This window comes from Sipha flava, unplaced genomic scaffold, assembly GCF_003268045.1.
Source record: "Sipha flava isolate LNK unplaced genomic scaffold, YSA_version1 35a_pilon_pilon, whole genome shotgun sequence".
Taxonomy (NCBI): Eukaryota; Metazoa; Arthropoda; class Insecta; order Hemiptera; family Aphididae; genus Sipha; species Sipha flava.
In genome coordinates, this window is record NW_020273058.1 from 1,322,123 (window position 1) to 1,338,618 (window position 16,496).

Here is a 16,496-nt window from a genome sequence, read left to right on the forward strand (position 1 = left end):
TTATACCAGAATTATCACCTAGCTATCTGGAAAGTGTAAAATTTATCCGTTTTGATGTAATTTCAAATTAGCAATTGGAAATATCTAAATATTTAAGAGTATAGTTACTGTGTGGATTAAATTTTATTGTATATTCATATTTTCTCATTCGATTTAAACGAAACCTTCCTATGCTTTTTATTGAACATTAGAGGATCGTTTTGTTTAAAGTGAATTAAAATGTATGATTGTATAATAGGATTTGATGCACAAAGCAATCATACTCTTAAATATTCAAGTATTACCAATTCGCTGTTGTGATCATACTCGTATATCAAAACCAATAAGATATTCAAATTTTAGGTAGCCAGTTAAATGTATAGATCAATAATTGTATTGTTTAATAATCGTTTATAAAATTCAATAAAGGAGTGGAGTACAATAAATAAGAAATATAAAATATATTGTACGGTACTCGAGGTGCACAAAATACTCGATGTTAAATTGAAGTAACCATTTCGTGAAAAATAAATGTATTTCACGGAGTTTCCATCGGCACATAGCTGTTCGGAAATTATTGTTCCGGACCATTTACTAGACATTATGCAATTACAACATTTCGGTTATAGGGTGGTCACTTTTCGGCAACCTTTTGATATATAACAGGTTTATCTTATAAATTTGTATTAGCCCTTTACTGATACTGTTTTGTACAATGTATATATTACAAATAAAAATTGTCCCACATATGATGGCTAAGCCTGTTTCCCGAAATTATGAACATCCAGTGTAGCTTATTGTATACAGATTCCTGTGCCGTTGCATTTGCTGTGAACCAGTTGTTAGCCACAACTCGACCGTAAGTGCATTATATTCTTCGATCAGCAACAGTGTTGCTAGTCGGCGATCATCATTATTGATATGTTGCCACGAGCGTATAACAAACATTTGTATAATTTACGCACATTTATTTGTTGCGATACGTATTACTTATCATCGTGATTTTGACTGGGCACCATCAAAGATTAATTAAGTTATTAACATACAGACACGTTAAAATTTCAGTTGTGGAAAACCATGATAGTTTGCATCCCGAACGACCGCGCCCGGATACAATATGGATTTTTTCGATTTTGGATAGAACACGCGTATGCCACAAAGACGAACACAAAAAAATCACAACGCATTACCTTCAACGCATACTTACACCTGGCGAAAATATCCTTAACTTCGTTACGCACAAAGGTCACCGCGGCAAGTAAAGTGACCCAAACCCGAAAAAAATATTCTTATTATCAAGTATAATTGTCAATATTACCAAACTGCGGTTTTGAGAAATTATTCAACACCGATAACGTAACCGCACACGTATGTTCGGAAAGGAAACACGACGTGAGATTAGAGAAATCTGAAGACACCGAAATGTTCTGCCACCACCTTCTAAGAAAAAAACGATTAACAATTTATTTAAAAACATGCTCTCATCGCTCTTTTAAATCGAGAAAAAAATGGTTGAAAGCTGAAGATGATCTTTTTCATTGTTAGATACTTTTTTTATGACATCCACGTACATTTTAACAATAAATGTTATGATATTTTAATAATAAATAATAATTTTGTTTAAGCTTGTGTTTTTATAGTGTATTTTATACTCTTTGTCGTAATATTCAGCGTTTTGGTCAAGAAAATATAACTTCATGACTATACAACTGCTTCAAAAATGTAAATATTTGGTTCAAATAAAAAAAATTATAAATGTAATTTATTTATCATTTTAAAACTCGTACACATTTTTAGCATAAATACTTCACAAGCCTTAACAATAATTATTTTCATAATTACAGTCAAAAAAATTTAAATTCTCTCGTTAACAGTTTTTTGGTTAAATTGCTTAGTTAATTTTGGACTTAGAAAGTTGGTTTAACTAACAAAATTCATTAAAAAAATATGCGAAAAATAATTAGTGGTTAAAATAGGTGGTTGCCATTTAAGAAAAAAAAGTTGTAGGTACTTCGCATGCGCGTGTCTATTTAAGTTAAGAAAATTAAAAACTCGTAAAAATACACATTTTTATGTCATAAAAACCAAAAAAATATCATAATTCAAATTTTAGGCCTCTACGCAAAGATATCGAGTGTTCTCAGTTAGCGTTTACACACTGTATATATAATAGTGTAGTCCTCCTCGTCCACGTTGATCGCAAGTTTTTGCCCACGGAGGCGTTGCATAAACCGTGTGGTCACCGCTCAAAAGTTATGCGCATAATTTCCAAAATAGCGTAAAAACACGCGTGTACGGCAACGTGTACTAGTACAGTAGTAACTTTCCTATAAAAGATACAACGCGATGAGTAGTACCTCACGACGGAAAGAAATGCCTCCGACCTAGAAAATAATAATGTAGTAGGTGTACTGCGTAACGACACGGCGATTCGTCAGCATGCAACAACAGTGACAATATAATTACGTATGAAAGTAATCAGTATTTTTTTTCCTTATATCGTACGTATATAAACCGGAATGAGTCATAAGAATACGGTCGTGGAGCACAGCGGTTGACGCCAATGTCATCAACTGCGTACGCGTGTTCGTAGATAAAAGTGCTCGGACGTTAAGCGTACACGTAGCGTTCGAGCACTTTTATCTTTAAAAGATTTATCATCACACGTATGATGCATCGTTTCGCGATATGTGATGAAGAAAACGAAATCGGTAAATTTAACACCGCACGAAAAATTATCATAATATCTATGCGTTTACTCCGCAGAACGAGACGATTTTAGTAATTTTCCGAACAACAAAATTACAGGTCATCTACGCAACTCTTCCCTACTTGTTGGTTATGCGCTTTTAAATCAAAAAACGTTTATTATCTTATAATATATGCAAATCCATATATTTTATTTCATGTGAAACATATTTTGGCCTAATCGAGAGTCAAAACCTCTTGGTACTTTGAACTTGAAATTAATTTAATAAAAAACATGTAGACATGTCATTCTACAAATATACCGTCATTGGCAACAATAGTTCTGGATTATCGATGATGGTCAGGAGGGGGGTGGGTATACGTGCATCCATCGTGTGCATTATTCTCTTGTGTTGCGTATTAAGATGTAATGAAAATATATTTCTTAAACTTTCCTTCAATTTAAATTATTACTCATACATTTCAATGATACACAACCACCAGGTGTCCCGACGGTAGATCAGTTTTTGTGCTCCAGCCCGGTTATAAGATTAGACACAAGCATTTTCTGTTATGTTTTCAAATCATGAGGAACGAGAGTTGTCCAAAATATTGTAGTCATTTGCGGAGTTTATTGCAATACAATCAAATGGAATACATTATGTCCTTATTGTTATTCAAATAGTTTTTCGTACACGCAATGCAGAATTAGTAGTCATGGGTGGTATGTGTAATATTTTTATAGGTATGCTCGTTAGTACAATGACATATATAATGATAATAACTATAATTAGTGTCGGATTATTTTTCAAGCTAATAACACATATGTTTGAAGTCGTTTAAAGGAGAGTGATATATTAACGAATATTTCAGAATATAATGTTGTGTTTGGCGTATACGATATAGAATTGGACAAGAAAAAAAACTGTTTTCAGAAATTGACAGGAAGTTATACAAAACAAAAATAAAAAATAACGTGGAAATAATTACTAGGTTCTAATGTTCATAATTAAACTTCAATAAAGGAACTTTGAAAATAGCCATTACAAAGAAATAGTTTCAATATTTTTTTACTACACAATTATACGTATCTATTATGTCTTTCAGTATTTTGTAATTAATTATACAATAATATATTGATTCGATCTCCAATAATTGATAATACATTTTCGCTTGACGCAGTGTCCATGATAGTATATAAGAATACAACAGTTGTCAGTGAACCATTGCAATGGGAAATTATATTATATACGTTACGACTTGATGGCGATCTTTTGATTTATTTCCACACCTGCAATGATGTTACGAATGAAACCGAAACATCAACTGTCTTGGTTGAAAAGGTGTGCATTTTTTATATATTCACAATACATGTTAAAATTTATGCTGATGTTTGTAAAATTATTTTCGTTCTTAGCTGAAGAACTTTAGAAGTTAGTAAAACATTAAATTCTAAGTAACAATGCATTTTCATGTTTGGTTATTAAGCCAGTGCTTATAACCGCATGTATCCCATTCATTCCTAATTGATTCGAATATAAAAATAATATTTATTAATTATATAATATGATATAAATAATATTAATTAGTGTAAATGATTATAAAAAAAAAAAAAAATGTTGATGATAACGCATTGAGGTAGCCCCCTCGTTGGACACCGTGTACATGCATTTGATATATTTGGATGAACAGGTCAACTGTTTAGCGCTTAACATATATACGTTTTGACACCGCAGATATTCCGTTTAGGTGGAGCATTCAGCCTTTATAGCTAGTATAAGCCATATATTAGTATGTGTGTGTATGTTTATTATATTAGGTGTACACATTCCGATGGATTGGTTTTTTTTACACACGTATACATACACAAAATCTTGAATCATTTTTAAGTTTACCTCCATGGATGTGGCACGAATCCTGCACAGTTGTCGTGGCACGTTAGGCACGGTCTCCCTTCGTACTGCTCATTCGCAACGGCTCCCTGAAATGGGGAAGAAAAAAATTATAAATTAAACGATCCAATAAAATACCTACCAATTTTACTTATACATAGGCACAAATAGAACTCAGATTTTAGGAGGCTATAAGTACCGAAATAACAGGGAACCACAAGGGCTACGCCCCCTCATCTACTAATTTACAAGCAGAGACAATTTTTCACTAATAATTAAAAACAGTTCAGTTCAAATTTTAACAAGAAGATGAAAAAACGTGATTTCATGAAACAAATTTTGATTTTGAATATTTCTATGTAAAACGAAAGCCATTATATAGTGCACTGAATAATCAAAATTGTCAAACTTCGTGTGTTGAGATTATAGACATAGATGATTAGATTTTATTTCAATTACTAACACAAAATTCCGAGAATCATTATTTTTAATCTGGAAGGACTAAGAACACATTTAGGGAGCTAAGCCCCTCAAAGTTTCCTCCCTAGTTGCGCCTATGACTTATTAATAATAATGCGTTCATTAATAGAAATTATAATAATTAAGAATATTCGGTTCACGAAGCGTGCGAGTCTTAATAATATACAGAGACGATTCCGCTAACAATAATAATGAAAATAATAATTTCTTTATAATATTTATAATACCTAAGTTAAACCGAACGATGTATTCCGTCATATAATACACGCGGAGAATAACAATGGAGAGACGAATATCCTGAAAGAAATACAGTGACAATTTGTCACCCGCGACTGTGCAGGTGACGTCACCACGTTCAGTTGGACATCGACGACCGTATATGGTCACAGTTCAATCTGTTCGGTGAAAAAAGTAAATGAACGTGCGAATCTGCACACGCGAGAGAGAAAATTAAACACAGAAAGAGAGAAAGACAGAGAGAGAGAGAGAGAGAGAGAGAGAGAATGAATTTATGCAGGTTTAGTGCAAGGACAAACTCTTACACTTTTTTTTTTATGTATATATACGTGTATACCGCGTGCGTACGTACAGCAATATAATATTGTGTAGATGTATACAAAATGATTCGCTTCTATTATTTGTACAAAAATCGATTGTTAAATCTTTAAACGTCTAAACCAACTTTACGTTACTAAATGTTAATTTTACATTACGGCTATAGCAATGAATGAAACCGTATAACCGAAGGGATTTATCGGAAATACGTTCTAATTGTAGGGAGGAGTCGAGGGAAAGTCTTAAAAAATTATAATAAAACAAACACTAATAAGCTTCGCCCTCCTATTTCCAAATAAAGTTATGATCAATTTAGATTTACGATCAATATAATTTCACTAAAAATTAATAGTTAGTTACAACCCATCATTTTTATATGTTTAGTATTATAATAAAGTTAATATTGTATATTTGTTTGAGGTATATTTTGTAAATTCACTATACATAAGAATCACTTTGTATTTATAATTATAATACATAGTATGTGTCTGTGTGTGTGTGTGTAGTATGTGTAAACACCGAAAGAACAAATATTATTATTTTGATGATAGTTGCGTGACAAATAATTTGTATTTCTTTATACCAGTAAAAGCGAAACTGTGTCTCGATTATCGGACGTCCGTCAATGTTATCAATGAAATAAACATCTCGTTTTTAATTTTTTCCAGCAAGTCAACATTTAAATTTCTCTGAATTATTAACATTTACAACCGTACTCTTCAGCTGTTAATTACTACAATCCGAGCGGTTTTATTTGTACTTTTATTATAACACTTAGCAGTTTACAGTTTAAGGGAGCTGAAAAATTTAAACTTGTTCAGCTCTACCTTTTTTTTGACTGGTTTCGTTTGCGAACGAATTATTTCTACAGTAGGTTATCGAACACAATTTTTATTTTAAACACCAGCCAAATTAAAGTTTATAAGTGGCTTGGACAAACCACATTATTTGTTTGATTCTATGATGCATCGTGTTATAATTTGTTTACAGTGAATCGTTGTTGGGTTTTTACTTATTACCTGAACTAGTATTGGAAGTATTTTAGATTTAAAAATGTAATTCATTCAAACTTGATAACTAAACAATACGTATATATTAAGCCAATTTTAAATTGACCTAGGTGTAGACCTTCATTTATTATTATTTCAGACGCATGTTGCGTAAACGTCACATCTGACGTTTTTTCGAGTGCAATGTACTCGAAAAAATACATTAAAAAATTTAAAAAAATAATTTTAAGCTTCCCTGCAGACATTATAATACAGTATGTCCCATAAGTCCCGTATCACCTTTAATATCTCCACGGGAAATCAATATATTTAAACGCGTTTTTTTTTACAATACTTAGTATAGAAATTCTGATTGAATGGCATAAAATTCAATTTTTTTTTAAAAAAATTCAAAAATTCAAAAAATAATTTTTTATAAATTTAAGAATTTTCAATTTTTAAGATAGCCATTTTCTTGAGCATATTTTTTAAAACAGTTAAAAAAAAAATATTAAAATTTAATAAAAGTTGACCAAGTTAGAGCAAGTTATGTTTTTGAATAATTATAATAATAGTTGTTACCTAGCAAAACATGAATTGCTCGATTTCATCAATCTCGATTGGAACGCTGATTTTTTATGGCAATCTGTAAATATCTCATTATTAGTGGAGCTTTTGGGAAACATTAAAATTAAAATTCATATAATATTTTTAAACATGATTGTTAATAGAAAAAAAAAAATATTTTATTACATAAAAACGAAAATAATGCATTACATTTTTTTTTATTAATGTTGGAAGTGACCTCCATTATTTGTAACACAGAGCTGAAGTTTTTGGACCCAAGGATTTTCAATATTTTCTAATGTCTCAGGTAAAATATTTTGAATATTTTGTTCAATTTTGTCACGGAGATCAGGCAATGAACACGACGGATACACAAGATTTTTCAAATAACCACCATAAAAAAAAAATCCATTGGTGTTAATTCGGGTGACCTAGGTAGCCAAAGCACTGGATTATTGAAATGTGAAACAATTAATTTTTTTGTTATAATTATTCAAAAACATAACTTGCTCTAACTTAATCAATTTTTATATATATAATTTCAATAAATATATATATTTTTTTAAACTGTTTTAAAAAAATATGCTCAAGAAAATGGCTATTTTAAAAATTAAAAATTCTTAAACACATAAAAATTTTTTTTTTCATTTTTTAAAAAAAAAAATTGAATTTAATGCCATTCAATCAGAATATCCATACTAAGTGTTGTAAAAAAAAACGCGTTTAAATATATTAATTTCCCGTGGAGATATTAAGGGTAATACGGGATTTATGCGATGTACTATATATACGGTAAACATGATGATACCTGATGTTTAATTAATTATAATATTATAATACTGCAAAAAAAGTTTAATAACGATGGGTGTTCAGCCCCATAGCACTCTCCCTGAATACGCCACTGATTGTAAGTACATTTTATTTGATGGAGCGCAAAATTAAATAAAAAACAAATTTATCAATATCGAAGAAATAAACAAATTTAGTATAAGACATTTTTGTATAAACCACGGTGAAATGTTTACTATATAATATTGCTATACACGCACACATAAGATACCCATTATATACAATGATCTTATATATATATATATATATATATATAATAAAGATACAAACTTACACAAATACATATGACTCATTGTCCATTGTTTTCAGTGATATTTATATTCACACTTATCTCATCAGTCGTTTCCAAACAGTAAAGAAAAAATAAGTCATACCGAAGATTAAACTTAAATTTGCATTAAATAAATCTTTCGCTACTGCTCGGATTCACTTTCCCAATGCATTTAAAGTAGACAGCTATTATGAGAGAATTATGTAAAAATAATCATATTAATATATTTTGAATGGCAATAAGTGTCTTATTCAACGATTAATCTTAACGTCTTATCGAGTCTAACTTGTTTCTACAAAATTTTCTATAAAACATTTAACAGTGCACTTAGTACACAACGCAAAATACATTTATACATAATAGTATTATAGATGATATATATATATATCATATTATAATGTATTATATTAAATACATGATAATAAGCATTAAAATAAGCATTTAAAAATTTAAAATTAAGCAAAAATATTTATTAAAAAAAAAAAAACTATAAAATTCTAACTAAAAAATCAAACAAAATAAAAATAAATCTTCAGTTTAAAGCCATTAAGGATTTTATGGATTTTTCTGAAAAATAAAATGTAAACTATTCTCTCTGTTCTTGATCATTCTAATGTTTGACACTCAGTTCTATTTTCATTAATGAAATATCTTTGCTAACCCTACAACGATGCCTCGGATGGTGACGAACTATGTGACAACATAGATAAGAATTATTTTTAATTTTAATTCTATCAAAAACTACTTTGCAGGAGAAAACTATAAAAACATAAAAATAATTGGTTAATAAGCAAAATTAATCAGAAGAACTGGAAATAAATAAGCACTTTTTTGAAAAATTGCTGAAAAAAACAAAAAAGGGACTTTCAAATTTCATAATTATATGTGTTATAACTTGACATACTTTTATAGCACTCTGCTACATTTTAAGTCAATCCATAAAAATAAGCAAATGCTTTAACTCCCGACCCCTGATAATAACCAATATCAACCCACAACCCATAACTTCGTCTGCATCCAACTATCACAAAAGGAAAAACTGATTTCCGAGTTCAATTAAAATTGATTTTTACGAACAAAACGCGCACGAGATCGAATCGAATCGAAATGTTTTTTTTGCGATTGAAAAACGAAATTAACAAAACACGTGGATCATATGCGGCACTTGGGGATGATTCCAGAGAGGGCAAACAATTAATTATCTTTAACAACCCAACTCTCAAAAACACGAGTATAATTCTAATATTATTCTAAATCAGCTTCAAATTTAATTTGGAATTCAAAAAACTATTGTCTTGTTTTACATCAGAAATTAAAATTGCAGAGAGAATATCGTTAAGTAATTATTTTAAATTAAATTCAAGTTTTCGGCTTTCATTAATAAAATATTGAAATAATAGGTTTTTTCGTTAACTTTTTTTTGGAGGGCAACTGCCTCCTCATGCCCTCCCAAGTGCCGCCTATAACGTGGATTTCGCATCCGAGCCCGATGGCAACGGCGGCGGCATCGGCGGTGGACGAACCGCGGTGGAAACGGTCGAACGTGAATTCGTTGCAGTGTGTTCTCGATTGCGCACAGCGCGCACCAGTCATTGTGATGATTATGATGACGATGACGATGATGACGGTAGTAATAATACGAATATGTACACGTACTCGTGTATTCGGTATTCGTCCGTCCAAGGTCGTCATCGGACGCCCACCACTTGATCGACGACGGTCCGGGAGAGAACGGCTGGTCAGTGGCGGCGGCGTTTATACCGAACCCGCTCGCGTACCCCTCCCGATTACCCTATTCACGTGCGACAGCATCTGGCCTCAACTTGGAACGCGCGCGGCCGTGGACGCGCACGAACGCGCGCGTGGCTATTGTATTCTCCTACCGAAATCTCTCCGGAACACCGAAGCCGTACCGAGATCGATTCCAAATAAACCCATGTGTATTAAGCGTTTTACATTTTATTTAATTTTTCTGCGATCGTCACAACGGGAATTCGGTGTCCAATCGGTCGGTGGCCGTACGGACGGGTTGAATTAATTGTGCGTACCACCCCCACAACAACGCCAGCCGCTTTGCCGGCCTGTACGATTTAGTATTGGTCAGCCGAATAAATCCTAAGCCCAACACTGCTACGATATCGTTGTGCATAATCGCAGCGATACGGGACTAATGTAAAACGCTTACGTGACGCATAATTTGTTCGATCGATAGACGGTTCCGTGTCGGATTTGCGCACTCGATCCGAACGTTTAGCGTTCGATCGATCGTCCACAGAAATCAATAGCGGTTCAGAAGACGGGAAATTCGTGTCGAAACGATACCGATACTCGCCATCGTCCCCACCCCACCAAGACGATTTAATAAAAATATTCCGCAGCTTCGGTCATGTGCACGATGCATGTTCGGAGCAGTACACACGTAAATGTAATCGCGCACCATATTGTATACCGTAAGTATTCCGGTTGCGCACGGTCTAACGATTTTACGCAACGTGCGGAAAATAAAAACGTAATAAAACCAATGTTTAAGGGGGCGCGACAGTAACGAAATCTGACACGCCAAATGTACTTTCGACGAAGCGGAGTAGGCAATGCACAATTATGACCACGTGTGGCGTACGAATAGTCTGTAACACGGCACACACACACCGCCGATGGTCTTTGACAAAATAATGTACCTGGTAAAAAAAGGCCTGAAGTCTACTGTAACATACGTATTACCGGAACGGTTTTTTTTTCACTAAAAAAATCGGAATTTTTCAAACGATTTTCTATTACGAACATGTACACGGTCTCTTACGATATTACTGTTCGGGAAAAACGAAGTAAACAGTCCAATTGCTCGTTTGCTATCATTATAGTTTTTTTTCCAAGAGTATATTATTGTGCAGCGGCTACATTAAATTGCGTCGACAACATGTTGAATAAATCTCATGATCATGCGTCGGACTCAAGTGATATTTATACATAATTGTACTATTGATTAAAGATTTTAAAAGTGTTAAGTTTTTAAAACTGATAAGCTCTATTTTTTCGTAAAATGTTGTCAATATTGCCTGCACATAACCTCATATAACCCATTTCTCTTCTGCAGAATATTTATTCTTAGTTGTACAAAACAAATAATGAGAAATACATGAAATTATAATTTAATTATAACACAATTACTTGTAAAATACATACGTAGTAGGATCAAAAATTTCCCGGAATTTAATTTTTTTTTTTTTTTTATATACACACAATTTAAATTATAAATCTACTTAATCTCCTTTTAAAATATCGTCCCTCAACACAGACACACTTACACCAACGACTTAGTAACTGATGGAAACATCTTTGATATCCCTCAAGTGGAATGGCCCTGAGATTCGCTATCGCGTTAATTTTTATGTCTTCAATCGTCACGAAACATTCACCTTTGAGTCCAAGTTTTAGGTTTAGAAACAGCCAGAAGTCACATGGAGTAATATCTGGTGAATACGGGGTTTGTGGAATTGTAGAAATTTTTTTATACGTTAAAAATTATCGGAACTACAAAAGACGAGTAGTACGGTGCATTGTCTTGATGCAAAAACAAACCATTTGACATTTTGTGAAAATGTGTAATCAGTAATAATCAGTTTCATATGGACACGATTACGGCTCACATGAGACTAATATAATTTTAACGAATAAACCTTCGATAGCATAATAATGTCTACTATTAATTCCAATAATCAGATATTTGATAATAGTTTTTTTTTTCTATAAATAAATTCCGGGAACTTTTTACATTCGTAATTTCACTTAAAATCTAAAATTGTAACAATATATAATATTGTTTCCGAGATTTTTTCAAAGAATATTCTTTTGTATCGAAAAAATTACTGATAAAATCGAAAATTACTTCTTTCGTATTTACCGTGTGTGCAGTAATTTTACGGGTGGAAAAATTGAGGAAGGAAAAAAACCCATTACTATACCAATTCGTATTGCTCGCTTCGCCTTAATAGGCGACAAAATCAACGTCTTTAGACTTTTAACTATGCAAAAACATCTTACCTCGTTCATGTTTGTTTTGCGGAGTATATTCTAAATGCGTCGACGACGAAATATGCAGTTACTATGCGAGACCTACAGAAAACGGACGTTGTATATATACATCGATATTCGTCCCGATAAGGGACCGTTTTTGTTTTATTACTTCGAGTAACGGATCGTTCGTGCGCACGGTAATTATCGGTTGATAATATATGCTATGCTATTGAAGTCGTTTTAGCACGGGGTGGCTTTTCGCTCGTTACCGTTGTCGCCTTATCGCGTCGATTTGGCGCACGGGCTCAAAGCGATATCTCGGCCTGGCGCGTGCCGTTAACGTATTATAATGTACAATCGTGTGCATATCAATATACTAATCTCACAAACGGTTTGCCATGAACGGGTGAACCGTGCGCGAAAAACACGTGTTACGCTTCTCACGCACAAATCGACGATGAAACTAATTCCCCGTCCAAGGCCGTCTCCGATAATTAGAAAAAAGGAAAAATATGTCTTCCTTCCATCAAGAGTGTCCACGGAAATGTTCGTAAAAAAAGGAGGAATTTCAAGCTTAGCCCTGTTTTTTCCGTGCTCAAAAACCGAGCGAGGTCTGTTTAAAGCGTAGCACTCTTAGGCTTTAAATAAAATTTTAAATTTGGTGTCGTCATAAAATTTTTGACATTTCTGTCCCAGTGATTGATAATGTACTTAGTTTTATCCACTATTATACGTATATTTCTCTACGCTAAATACACTTTTTAAACATAGATATATTTAACACATTAACTAAAATACGTATTTTAAACTAAAATTATGGATTACAAATCCGAAAGCAGGAAAATATCCACTTCCCACCTCTCTCATCACCTCTTCAACGGGTGTATACACGCAATGCGTGCCACACCGTTCGCAGTCCAAACCCACGTTTCAACGTTGCCGCCACTGACACAGTGTTATCCTGGTACCTGATATATACTATAACACGAGATTATCTAACTATTTATAATACTTTGAAGGCGGGGGCAGTTGTTGCACCCACACGTTGCTGAAGGCAATCGAGCGTATGATCGTCACTATTGCATGCCACTGCGGGTTGTCATATCGTATCACTATATTGTTTTTAGGTCCCGGTCACTGAGAATTAACCGGAACTGCAGTCCCGCGGATTTCTCATGATTTGAGGGGTTCACCGTGTTATTGTACAGTTGCATATACGTTGCTCGCTGATAAAAACGATAAGCGCGATGCCATTGACCAACAAGTCTTATTTCTTAATTTTCTTAGAGGTTTTCTATAGAATTGACGTGACCGACCACTAGTTTTTAAGCCAACATATATCCATAATATATTTATTTCTGTCATTTTTACCATATTCGAGTCTTGTTCAGAACACATGTCTTCTGAAAACTCGCCGATCATCATCGTTTTTCGAAATAACAATACTCCGAACTGTTCTAAGCTGTTGTTGGTGAAGTGCGCTCGTAATATCATGAGATTCGATCAATGTCGGTAAACAAATTTTATTTACATTTGAATAATATTGTATTTGCACCTTTTTACGCAGGTTATGAGTGTGATTCGTTTGAAGGGAGCTTTCCTTCGAACACACCAATCCGGACGGTAAACACTCAATTCGGATTATTTCAATACGGTCCTCGTCTACAAATAATAGTTACCGAATTATATAATCTAACGCGGGATGCCTCGTTGCCGAAGCGCAGTGTCAGAACGTCTTTCAGAATGAATGCAAACTATTGTTGCTCCCATACCTGTTCGACGATACCACAAGTGTGTAAGTATATTTTTTAACGGACGAAACACGTCCAGAAAGCATAATTATATAGTAAGTACATTACATTATACTGGAGTAGTTGTACATACTAGTGTAAAAGTTAACAGGAACCCAGTTGGGTTAAATTGAACGTTTCGATGCGGTAAAAAATGTAAATAAGAAATAACAATTTTCAACTTTTAAAGAATTGAAACGGATTTGAAATAACATTTATATATATTGTATATTGTATATGTTTCTTTTATCATAATATTACGTAATTTTTCTTTATAATTTATATATTTGTCAGACTTTAATCTGTGCTAGAATATGTATTTATATACTTTAGGAGTTTAAGAAGAGCATTTGGTAGGATTCTGAAAAATGTTCAATAACGTCGTCGGAAAAATGGTGCATAAAACATACCGGTTCCGTTATATCAAAATGATTGCATAAATACTGACATTTAGCAACAACCAGTCGGTCGTGAATCGTTTGAAAGTCGATAGAAAAGCGCGTATGCTACAGTACCACAGTAATATATTTTTTAGATTTAACTCGATACACACTGAACAACTATTCATTTCATTTAGCACGCGAGTGGACGAGAGACGTGTTCAGCGATTTGAATGGCGTGTCCGGCGGATTAAACGAACACTGAACGTTACCGGTCATTCAGTTCACTGACCACTCGAGTGGAGTTCAATACCAGACGTGAGGAAACCATGTTGTAATAAACGTACATAAATCTACCGTATAATTCTCATGTTATTGTCGGACAGTGTAGATGGAAAAAAATTGAATAGTCATTCCCGAAAAATTGTTAAAAAAAAAAATAATAATAATAATAAGAAAATAATAAAAACGAGATGCACAGCTGTACACAATATTATTATGTATATTCTAAATTTCTGGTCGGGTTATTTTACGTAGGTGCGACTGGCAGTTAAGGTATGTACGTTAGTTACTTTTCTCCGCACACATGCATCGTACGTGTACCGTACCTGTATGTTATACATTAAATTATGTGTGAATGTACCTACATGTATATTTGTACGTACATAGAGAAAGAGAGAATATACAACCAGGATAGTCCCTGAGCAGCCTCTTGCGTCGAGATGGCATATTGAAAAACGTCAAATTTTCTTCGTACGCTAATCTTCGTGTACTTATGCAACAGTCGAGAGATGGAATTCAAACGGTTCGCCGATATCGTCTGTGCTGGCAATGGCGTTAGAAGTTTTGCTAGAACTCTAGGCAAACTTTGAATAATCCTCTCTTTTTCCTAGCGAGAGTAATACGTTTGAAGTACGATTCCGCGCCCGTGCAGGTGAACTACACTTTGGCATAGTTTACCGCACTCCAGTTATACATGTGTACACGAGAATTCACAGCGAGATTGCACGAATTCCACGTTACGGGGTTGTACGCCCCTTACGGTTAATGGGGGTACGGGAGACGGGTATAAGTGAGTAGGAAGGGTAAGTATATAACGATATGCAGTATATATATATATATATCATTCGAACAGCACCGCACGGCACTTACCCCTTCGGAGAAGTGTTCCTTGGGCGTCCTGCAGTTCATGACGTCGTAGTGGTAGTCGTCCATGGTGTTTCGGGACGAACGAATCACGCGGCCAGGTAACGATAGCACAGCAGACGTGGACGAACGGGGAGTAACAAAACGATATTCGGGAGTTTCGTGGTTGTGGTGGTCCGGTAATAGGAGAGCGGGCGGGAACGCGATCGATCGGTGGAACAACGATTTCTTCTAAGTGCCGACGTTGGGGGGGGAGGGGGAAGGTGGTAAGGGATATGTTCAACGAATAGTGAACGACGAGGTGAAGGAAAAACACGGGAAGACTTTAACGGGAAAAAAAACCGACCGACCGATGAGACCGTACGCACACGCGTGGCGCGAGGAGTCGACTGTGCGACGATATCGTTGTTGTTGCGGCGACGAGACGAGGACGAAGACGACCCGCGCGCGAACCAGTTGCACAACGCGACCACCGTCCCACGACGACCGGCCGACTGCGTTACGTGCCGAACCGATACATGCGCGCGCGCCGTGTGCACCTATGCGCGCGCGCGCGCACACCGGTTTGTCTGGTTCGAGCGAACGGCTGCCGCGACGCGGACCGCGGACATCGTAACAGCACCGTGTGCGAATCGGTTGTCGCGACGTCGCAAGGGACCGGCTCAGTGCCATATTTCCCGGTAAATACTATGGGCTAATGCTTAGGGTGGTTAATCATTTTTAATATTACATTTTTTTATTATATGTACGCATAAATAGTAGTATATGTGATTATATCTAACTAAAATAAATGTAACTAATTATAAAATTTTTTATTTTATTAAAGCCGATGGGTACTGGTCACTAATTATTTAATTTTGAATATGATTTAAAAATAAACTGTTCAAGCGTTTTTT

The 16,496-nt window shown here is 34.4% G+C and overlaps 1 protein-coding gene across 1 annotated transcript in view; it reads right to left on the bottom strand.

The window, feature by feature from the left end:
* LOC112687750 (four and a half LIM domains protein 2) overlaps positions 1-16,075 on the bottom strand; it is a 117,232-nt gene extending 101,157 nt beyond the window's left edge. The window contains exons 1-2 of the mRNA XM_025560661.1: positions 15,607-16,075; positions 4,563-4,648 (exon numbers count right to left, since the gene is read on the bottom strand). Of these exons, the coding sequence (XP_025416446.1) occupies positions 4,563-4,648; positions 15,607-15,669 (149 nt within the window). The 5' untranslated portion in view covers positions 15,670-16,075. The remainder of the gene's footprint in view (positions 1-4,562; positions 4,649-15,606) is intronic.
* Between the last annotated feature and the right edge of the window lie 421 nt (positions 16,076-16,496).